The sequence below is a fragment of the Phlebotomus argentipes genome, unplaced genomic scaffold, assembly GCF_947086385.1.
Source record: "Phlebotomus argentipes unplaced genomic scaffold, Phlebotomus argentipes genome assembly contig_75, whole genome shotgun sequence".
Classification (NCBI taxonomy): domain Eukaryota; kingdom Metazoa; phylum Arthropoda; class Insecta; order Diptera; family Psychodidae; genus Phlebotomus; species Phlebotomus argentipes.
In genome coordinates, this window is record NW_026776170.1 from 127535 (window position 1) to 138637 (window position 11103).

At 39.4% G+C, this 11103-nt stretch overlaps 1 protein-coding gene across 1 annotated transcript; it reads left to right on the plus strand.

Annotated features, from left to right (window-relative positions):
* Positions 1-79: 79 nt before the first annotated feature.
* On the plus strand, positions 80-6144 carry LOC132257027 (SERPINE1 mRNA-binding protein 1-like). The gene is made up of 3 exons (XM_059753706.1): positions 80-747; positions 2026-2426; positions 5813-6144. The coding sequence occupies exons 1-3, from the start codon at positions 249-251 to the stop codon at positions 5987-5989; spliced, it is 1077 nt and encodes a 358-aa protein (XP_059609689.1). The 5' UTR covers positions 80-248; the 3' UTR covers positions 5990-6144.
* The last annotated feature ends 4959 nt before the right edge of the window (positions 6145-11103 follow it).

Genomic DNA, 11103 nt, shown 5'->3' on the forward strand with positions numbered 1-11103 from the left:
ACTGTATTTTACTAACGTTGTGTTTTCATTACATATTAGGTTGCAAAGCAAACAAATGTGATCTCTGTGTAAAGTATCGTGAAACTGGGTGGCTATCAGTCATTGTCAGTTTGTCAGAAAGTTGTAAGTAAGTAGTGTTTGTCTCATTTGACGAGAAGCGTGCGAGTAATCGCAAAATATCCTAACATATAGCGGTCATCGACGTACGCTGAGTTCTGTAGAACGTGTTTATAACTTTTCGGAAGATCATGGAGAACACATACGGCATCAGTGTAGACAATCGGTATGAATTATTCTACATTGACGATGAGGCGACCGATCCGTTGGAGGCGTTGGTGGTTAAGAAGAAGACACCCAAGGAGAAAGTGAAAGAGCGCAAAGGAACGGCTGAGAAGGAAAATAAAAGCGCCACCATCAATAAGCAAGAACGACGCGCAAAAGTGGCGCCACCGATACCAACGCACCCCAAGGAAGCGCACGTGGTACGCATAAACAAATGCCCATCACCGGATGTAGTGGAAAAGAAGAATCGTAGGAATCGTGAGGTGGAACGTCTAGAAGAAAAGCCGCGTCGGCGTCGCTTTGAGACACGCCAGAAACGCGAGTTTGATCGTCAGAGCGGCAGCGATAAAACCGGCGTAAAATCCGTGGATAAGCGCGAAGGCGCAGGCGCGCATAATTGGGGTTCACACAAGGAAGTAATCGACGAGATCGTACCTAAGCCGGCTCTTCCAGATTGGAGCGAAAGTAAGCCCTATCTCTACTGACGCTCTTCCTACTAAAATTACAATTTGTTTGTGGACAAATAGTATTCGTATTTCGTTATATTAAAATATTCTTTTCTTTTACAGCGTAGGCAATAGTTATAGGTCTAGCATAGGTCTCCAGGGTGTAGGTGGTCTGGATAGAAAACAAAAATCAAATAAAGTGTTTAATTGTCTATCCGTAGACAAAACCTATTCCTATAACGCTGGCGTCCCGGTTTACGCCATCGATCTAGCTGAGGCAGGGCTTACCCTTCCTTCTCGTTGTATAGAACCTACCATGGTGTAAGGAATATAAGGTGGCTTCATACTCAAAGCGAAAGAGCAGAAACGAAACTGGAATTTTGAATGGAAAAAGGGACTATTTCTCTGATTTTTGGCTTTTTTCTGGGCATTTCTCCACTATAAAGCACTCATTGGCCCATTAAAAGATGCATCAATATTTCATCAATCTAAATTTGAAGCTCTAGAGGAATTTGAAAACATATTATTAGCATTTTATAAGCATTTTCTGATACGAAACAGCCTTATGCTGCTCCATACCATGCACACACACACGTCTCACACACACCAGTCGGAAACACGCATGGAGAAATGACACTCCTTTGCAAGAGTTTTGAACCACTAACACAGAGACAGCGTCAGTCCCTGGAAGGAGACCCAGTTGAAATTCACCTAAAATTATACAGTATCTCATTGGTATAAAAATGAATTATGTTGAAAAAGCATCAAAGATGATCTTTGAACCAGTTTACAGCTATGGGTAAAGGAGAGCCCAACGTAGAGGAGCATAATGGGGTTATTAGAGAGTATGGGACAAAGGCCTCTAACAGTGGGATCCACAGCGCACCAAGGCGTGGTTTGGTGACAGTAAATGGTCTCTGAGTTCAAATTGATGAATCGATATAATTTTTGGATTTTGCCGATTTTTTTTCTTAGAGAAATAGAATAATTTCCAAAGTGGACCTATAATTATTGCCCACCCAGAAAGTGATAGAGTTCTCTAGAATCCTTAGGCTCCGGCGGAGGGACCTCATATTGGTGGTTTTGTTTTGTCTATGGATAGGCAATCAAACACTTTATTTGATTTTTGTTTTCTACCCAGACCACCTACACCCTGGAGACCTATGCTGGACCTATAATTATTGCCTACGCTGTATTAACTTGGTCCAATTCAAAATCAATCAACTACAACTAAATAATTCGAAAATTGTTCTCTAATAATTTGGATATATTTGTATTAAATTAAAACAAAAAACAGACGAGACGCGACCTCAGGAAAGTCAGGAGGTTGACGATTCAGCCAACCAGACATCTGGACAAGAAGAGGAAACCAAAGAGCTGACATTAGATGAGTATAAAGCATTACGTGCTGGCAAATCAAAGCCACCGCAATACAATTTGCGGAAAGCAGGTGAAGGCGAAGACATCAGTCAGTGGCAAGAAATGGTGGCACTGGAAGCAAAGCGGCGAGTCGGCGATGACGACGCTGAAGGTGATGCAGCAAGCTATCAACAGAGAGCAACGCGACAGAAGCACATTCTCGACATTGAATTCCACTTCAATGACAGTCGCCGCGCTGGACAATTGGGTCGTGGCATGCGTGGACGCACTCGTCCATCCACCAACCGTCAAATAACACGCAATCGCCGCAGTGATGGGGTAAGCTGATGTACAAAAGTATTGTAACCTTTTTTTTTGAGAGGAACTATAATTATTTTATGTGGTCAATACATCTTGTCAGAAGAAAAAGTATTTAAGCGAATAATTACAAGTATTTTAATTTCAGTTCTAGAACTAACATTGAAATGTGTAACTCTTTCTTGGAATAACTTTTAACTAGACTATTGAAATATCTATTAAATTTTATCAAAATAGTTTAAAGATGCTCTACACAGAAAGATAAAATTAGTCGGAATTTGTTAAATTTTGTTTTACAAAAATCCAAAAACGTATGGAAAAATTATGAGCATGCTAATAAAAAAGGGATTCGGATAAACATTGGTTAGATGTTGTAGGTTTTTTTTTACAAAATAATCTAATTATTTTGACCGAGTAAAAGCCTTCAACCTATGAACTCTCATCCAGTCTTGTAGCATTAGATTAGATTAGAAATGGGGGTGGTACAAGAAATCTTGCTCCACGGCATCCAGGCCATCTGACGGGCCCTTTATGCATCCCCAGGAAAATTTTCCCATTTAAGGGCCAAGACCCAAAGCTAACCAGTCATCCAGTTACCTTTCAGACGGTACAGCTTTGGCCTGTGACTTTCATTGATATCTTACTTTTTATTTATTATGTCGTCCCTCTCCCCCGTTATCCTCTGATTTTTCCCACTCAGAGGCAAGGCTATTCAAGTCAGCCAGTCAAATTCACAGACTAGCAGAGCTTGACCTTGAGCGTGTTTGCAGACGATATCGCTATTTACAAGTGACACTAGTCTAGTATTGTGCTCATCTATAAGTAAGGACAGATGCGAAATACACTTCCACAGAAGTTTCTACTTCAGTTGGAACATTTAACAGCAACTTATTTTAGGCTGGAATTTTTTTTATTTGCCATTGAAAGGCTTAATATTTTTCGCATCTGCTGTGTTCGATCATTTGCAAGTGATGGGGATCGAACACACGACTGTGATGTCCTCAGTCTGGCTCTCTACTGACTGCACCACGGCCGCCGCAGTCTTGTAGCGTAGTTGGGAGCGCGCTGAAGTACCAATTCAAAGGCCCCCACTTCGAGACCGGGCAAGGCAAGTGGTTGGATATTTTTTTTTCAGCCACTCTCTTGTCCAGGATGGGACAAAGGTTGAGGGTAATCTATCTATCTAATTCGTTTTACCAAATCGGCTCGTTGAAGCTTGCAATTGTTCATCAAAATACATGCTCGTAAATTTTACCTGCCGTTCGTAATTATATGGAATTTCAAAGACTATATTTTGTTTCTCCTTCATAATCGTATTTCTGAAAAAGAACAAGTCATATGCATATATATTTTCCTTAAATTCTAACATTTTTTTCTTCTTTAATAAATATTTAGATTTGACATAAAATCCGCGAGATCGTTTTTCGACAAATCAAACCGAGCGGACAACTCTCGAATTAAATGCACTAGAGATGCACCAGAGATGAAAGATGCAGTGGAACTCAAAACCCACATTAGCACTTCCTTGTCTCAAGCAGTTGCTAGTTAAATTTGAGTTATTTCTAATAGTTGTAGACATTTGTAAGGCCTTTTACAAAAAGTACACGATTATTAGGATCGGACAAAAAGAACCACAAGTATTGAAGATAAAAAGTTTAAATCGTAATAACACCGGTTCTGTGCCTTTTATCGAATGTTAGAAGTTAAATTAGATTTAAATTTCAAATCCAACTAATCAGGACCCCACCAGTGAGTGGAAAATGCAAGCCTCAAAACAAGTATTCTCAAGCAGAAATCCGGAGTTTTTCTTAGAGACGTATTCATGTGGACTATAGTATTATAAATTCATTCATTCCTTCATTTATATTGTTTTTTGTGTGTGTAGGAGAGTGAGATGCCGTAGCCTGTGTGGGCTGATTTGGCGGTTCAATTGTAAGGGGCGCACTGTGGCTGTTACAGATAAAACAACTCAGTAAATTCACTAAATTTCTCCTTTTATTTCTTTTTTGAAAATTCTCCCATCTCATTTCCAAAATTCACCGGACGCTTTTGTCATTCCCCACGCGCTCCTTCACCACTAACGCTGCGAGAGCTGTTGCCACTCATGAAAGTTTAAATTGAAATGTGGAGTCGCTAACCGCGAATTTCAATAACAGTGGCAGAATTAGCTGCCACCGAGGTTGCCACACCACATTCAATTGAAATGTAGAAACGAAAAACAGAGATCCATTTGTCCAAAATTAAATCAATATAGCGGCATTTCTAATATCGTCACAGACTAATGGTGCATATAGTCTGGTAAAGGACATCCAGACTTTTTTTTAGTGAAGACATGCTTAAAATCAGTTGAGAAAAGTAGAAATTTTAGCCAGAAAACGTATGAGCTTTGACCCTTCACATCTCTGCCGGGATGTATCAGTTTATACATTACCCAGAAACTCAGAAAAATGTAGAGGGAAGAAATTAGAGTTTATTTCACTGCGATTGTGACATATTACGCACCAGATTCTCTTCTTCAAACGTTATTGACTGTAAGTCTGTTTCCATCACCTCCTCCAGACTTAGCCGCAGCCGATCCCGCGTGGTTTAGGGTTGTTCGCAAGTTCACGGCCGATACCTTCGAGCACCAAGTGTAGTGTGTCGACTCAGGTGGTGTACAAAGTTGCTTGTTGAATGCATTCGATCACTTGTAATCGACTTTCAACTTTTCATTAAAACGCGTAGAATTATCTGGGGCAAACCCTTTATTGATAATTCAATCTCTCACGAGAGTGTCTCGTGAGAAGACTCCGGGAACACAACTTTTTTTTTAATATTGGTTTTATTCGTCTGTCATTATTGTACAACCTCACTGCTCAGAGGTGTTGTGTGTTTACATTGTTTCATATTGATACAGTTTCAGCCGTAGCTGATTTCTGTTCTGTTTTAGTCTCCTTCTATTTGCAACGTGATTTATAATATTTTGTCTGTTTGAGAGTACAGATCGTTTGAATGTGGTAATTTTGAATGTATAATTCATTTTTTCGATATTTGATATAGAGGGGTTAGGTAGGTGCAGGCCACCTACCTCAATCTGAATCTCACACTTAGTGGCTTCACAAAAGTAGTCGCAATGAAATGACCTTTTGACAGCTAAAATTCGTAAAAAAAGGCCCCACAGCATCTTGCAACGTCATTTCGTTCGTATTTCATTCGTATTTTACACTAGCAGCCGCCGGGTGGCCGCCAATATAATATGTAAAAACGTAAAATTGCAAAAACAGATTAGTATTTTTTACGGGCTGAAACACGAAATTAGTAAAGTTCCAACAAACTTTTTAAATAAATCTGTAAATAGATCATGGTCTATGAACTAACGCGTTTAGCTTAAGAATCAAAATATACATGTTTTCTTTCTTATTATACAGGAAGAACGCGAGCGTTTGCAGCGGTCTGATCAACCTCGCCTAAGGGACGAAGGTTTGCATGCGGCTCCGAAGGTGGACGATGAAAAGGACTTTCCGTCCCTGGGATTATTGAATACATCTTTAGTGCGTCACTCTCCCAAAGTAGTGCCCATGTTCGGCAAGGACGACACAAAGTGAAGATACGAACTCATTAAATACGGTTTGCGTTAAGTGAGGGGTCTTACTGCCGATGTAAGGCAACTGTGCAGAAAATCACATAGAAAATAAAAGTAGAATGTAAGAGTTTAATGCATGGTTGAAACGAAAAATATAAAATAAAGCGTGTAACAAAAGAGAAAGAGAAGAAAAGCTGAAAATTTGAATTCAATGCTATGGTTGATAAATAAGTGTAATGATTAATCAATGAATTAATCATAGTCTGCATTAGCCTATGTTCTACATTACATGATCAAACACTTCTAAGCAATTGATTTCATCTCTTATTCATATTCGATGAGCGGTCGGATTATGAAAAATCTTTTTTAGGAGTAACTGGCGGTTTATGTAGAAATGTCTTTCTTTAAAGGAAAGAGTATATTGATACGCATATGTTTAGTTTGTTTGTCAAGTCATATTATTCAGTAATTGGAGATTTATAATTATATCGTTGTAAGAAATAATTTGAAATTCTGCAACAGATTTTGCAATCACAAAATAAACATTAAAATATCCTTTCAGATCTATTTCTTTTACAACTTTGAATGAAGAACTTCAAATATCATGAGTATGAAAACTAAATATTTTAGATATTGAGACGAAATTATTTCGATATACTGACAGTTTAGTTTTCTAGCCTCGTATCGGCTATATTGCAAATACAGATTTGGTTTCCGAAATATGTATAGATTTTAGTAGCTTTCTATTGTCAAATGCATATCGAAAAATATTAATTAGTTCATATAAAGTCCTTGATCGAATACACAATATACATACCTGGAACCAAAAATTCCTGCTAAAACTAAAATTCGTCAAAGTCAGAATCAGTGGAACTGGACTGATTTTGAGAAATTTGCGGGTCTTGAGTAAAAATTTGTTAGAAAAGAGTCAACATTGAGCCTCTTTATGCCGGGCCAAGTTAAATGCTAAATTTATCATTAAAGTAGCATTTAACAATATTCGGCTTTATTTTAGTCCATGGCGTTGATACCGGGACACACGCGCTTAAACTGAAATCGAATCATGGCCCAACGCGACGCGCAGTCACGAATGACGTTCAGTGAGGATGTGTGTGAGAATTTGACAGCCCACACGCATGCGCCACCGCGCAGTTTGAGCCGACTTTTAAGTCCATGTCGGACTAGCTTTAATATAAATGCTGCATTTATATTAAAGCCGACACGGCATAAAGAGGCTCATTGTCTTAAAATTAATCAACTCGTGCTGACATAAGAACATCAAGTCAACACGATGGCTCAATTTCACAATTTTTGGATCCTACTGCAATTGAAGTATTAAATGGCTATCGATGGCATCGGAAATAGATAATAGAGTAATTATTTTCATTGTTTTTAATATTATCCTGATAATATTTCTTATTACAGCTGAGGTATAAGCGTTTCTTTCTTTACAACTGCATAAGAGATTCACAGATGGAGAATTGTCAAAATTCAGTGATTTATTTTATAAATTCTATTATTCGTTACTTTGGCCATCAATTTATTGAATTTTCATTATTTTTCTTCCAAAAAAGAGTACCATAATAGATATCGGTATGCGATTTTCAGTAATAGTCAAATATCGCATATTCGGTAGAGTTGGATGATGTCAAATCTAACTCCACAGTCTCTCGACTTTGTTGAAATGATTTCTTTCCATGCATTTCCTAGGCCCGGAGAGTTTCTCTTTGCAGTGTTGAAGTAACGATAATGCAAATTTCATTATACACAATCCTTGTCATAAACATTTTTGAGTTTTGAAGGTTTCTTTTGTTTTTTGGTGATTACTTGGATGGAATATCCAAATTCTTCATCGTTAGCAGTCTTATGGTGCTCTCTTCAATCTAATCAATGCCTGAGGATCATATGAGGTGCGATGTATAACGTGTCTTTGACAGACTGCAAGATTCATACTGTGCATTACTGGGCACGGATAATTTCCAATTACTAGCCACCGCAGTACAACGAGAACTTATTATGCTTTGGGATACGTTGACAAACGATTTAGTCCTAAAATTTCATCTTCCACTAAGTCCATAACACATTATGTATTATATTATTATTAACCACATAAACATTGCCTTATTCACTCGCAATAGCTTAATGAAACTAAAGTTTATATGAAATATTAATTAATGTAAACACTTACTCCAAATTCGGAATATCCAAAACTAGAAGTTTTATTTCTTATTGCTTCCCGGTTTCTATAGAACTCAGCAACAGATTCCTCATAGACACGCGAGTAGATTTAGTAGATCGTCTTCGTCCATTTCCCAGTCCATTTCCCAGTCCATTTCATTTTTTGTACTAATCAAAGTGCTCCAACAAAGTCCACTCAAAACTCGCTTCTAACACGTGGCAAGTTACTAATACTAGTTACTAAAGCACAGTAAACAATTCTGCAAAATGAAACAAAAGTTCTTGCTTTTTGATGATTCTTGGACAGTCGAACACCCATTGGGCCCAGAGTAAAACCCCGTATAGGAAAGTTTATAATTAGTTCGATTTGCGGAGGAAATAAATATTAGCTGGGATTTACATCACAGCTAATATCTGTAATCGCACAATAAATCAAACCTCGCAAAATCAAATCCAAACGACTCAGGTAACCTTCAAATGATGAAATATGAGGAAAATGGAATGGGGGGGGGTCATTTTTTGTTTTTCGTGTCTGTTGTTCCGTCCATTCGTCCGTCCTTCCGGCGTGACAAACGGCCTTGTGGGGCCTAAACGGTAAGAAATATCGACATGAGGTTTGCGGCAAAGGTTAAAAGTATGCAGTGGTAATGAAGATTTTTTTGTCCAATCCAACCCCCCACCCCTCCGTCCGCCACTTTGAACACCGCCAAAGTACACTTTCCTCAATTATTCAGCCCCATCTGGCATGAATCGGGCTCAAATTCTGGTATGTTATAGCTGACCTCAAGACCTTTCCAGTGAACAGCCACATAAGGACCTAGGGTCTTTCTGACCTCAGATATAAGAAGCCACGGAAGAGAGAAATTTTTATATCCCAGCTTATATACCATAAGCACACGCAACACATATTTATTGGATTCTTTGGCCATTTGTGCAGATTTAATGCATCAGATTGAGGTTATGTGCTTCCGAACATCCTTCGGGCTTTTTCAAGTAAACTAATTGGTTTCCCAACTCATTTTCAAGTACATAAAAAGCTATGTTTTTATTCCATGTATTGTTCACGCGTACATATCGTGACACGTACGCAAATGCGGCTGTGCTCAAATGTCGCAACAAAGATATCTTTTCGGACATTCTGGCCAGCAGAATCCTTCAAGAATCACATCAAAAATACGCCCAATGTCAGGGATAGTCGCGGACAAAGATGTCTTATCCTGACTGGTATTCACTATTTCGTCCTGTTGAACACATTCTTCGTGTTGAAAACATCCCTCGGTAATCGCCGAAAACTCCTGGAAGTTTCCTGAGATTAGTTTCTGAGAAACACGGAAAAATGCGCTTCACTTACATTAAAGAACATTTACTAACTTCCTCATGGGGAAAAATGGCCAGAAAATGGGCTGAAATTGAAATATTGTGTCCTAAAAACATTCTCACAAAGGAAATCTCGCACTTTACGACTGCTTTAAAGTAGCCGCAATAAAATGACTTTTTGACAACTAAAATTCGTTGAGTGCAGAAAGTGATGGCAAAAGTGTCGGTACGCTGCAGTGTGCAAAGTGACGAAACCCTTGGCGACAATACTCACCCTGAACTTTCTTCATCCCTGAAGATGGAGGAAATACACCTCCGAAACGAAGGAGTAGCATAAAAAAGAGCGAGAGTAAAGAAAAGACCGTTCTATTTTTCAAATCTTCACTAAAATTTGTATTAAATAAAAGTGTCTACAGCATCTTGCAACGTCATTTTATTATTTATAATTATATGTACGCTCGAGTCCTTTATATTCCGGGCTCAAAAAAGTACAACCACTTATCCTAAAACTTATACTAGCACAGAATATAAAACATATATGCAGGCTACGGGATATCGGTGGGCGAATTCGGGAGGCAAGGGGGTCGAGGGATATGAGGCGGCTTCAGCTCTGATGACCTTGTGGTGCCGTTAATGTGTCCAGTTAGGATTAAGTAAGCTCTGACCGACAGAGAAGAACGGACGATGCAAACCATAATCCAGACTCCGGTGAGAAAGGACACTCAAAAACGGACTTGAAACGAGCAACAAACAGTAGTGAACCGGAAAAAAGAAAGACAAGAGAAGCAGGGAAAAGGAGAGAGAAGCAAATAGAAGAAGTAACAAGGAGGCATCTCGCGGTTGGGGAAACTATCCGCTCAAGACATGCCAGCGGCACGAAGAACAATGGCGAGAACCATACGGAACCAAGCAGACACTGGAACGAGCGGTACAGAGAAACCCACTCAGTTTGATTGCCTATCCATAGCCAAAACAAAACCCCCAATATAAGGCCCCTCCGCCGGATCCTAGGGAACTTTATCACTTTCTGGGCTGGCACTAATTATAGGTCTACTTGGGAATTTTCACTATATCTCAGCGAAAAATAATCGGAAAATTCTGAAAATCATAAGGATCCTTCATTTTGAGCCCAGTGATCATTTGCCGTCGCCACACCCCGCCTCGGTCCTCCGTGGACCCCACTATTTAAGGTCTTTGACCTGCATAACATGATATTCCAATATGGCTCCTCCGCATTGGGGTGGGGGGTCCAATGGCCACAAACTGCTTCATAGAGCTTGAATGAAGCCTTTTGAGCATAATTGGGCTTTTTGACCCCGATACCATCCTTGAATCTTGGCCTTAAGCACTTGTTCCTGGGCCTTCTTCTGCTTCTTCGGGCCCAAACCAGCCCAACCCCAAGACCACTCCCAATGAAATGGGGCGAAAAGTTCTTAGGACACTTCTAGGAAACCCGTGGACCCTAGATCCGGGAATGGGTAGCACCTTGGAGGGAGCGCCACACCATGGAACGAGAGCCAGTTGAAATTCTATAAAAATCTATACAATTTTAGGTCGATGTTTGTTAATGACATGGCTTTCTTTCTCATAAGGTATTTTGTCTTTGAACCGGGTGAAAAACTGTGAGTTGGGATTACCCGG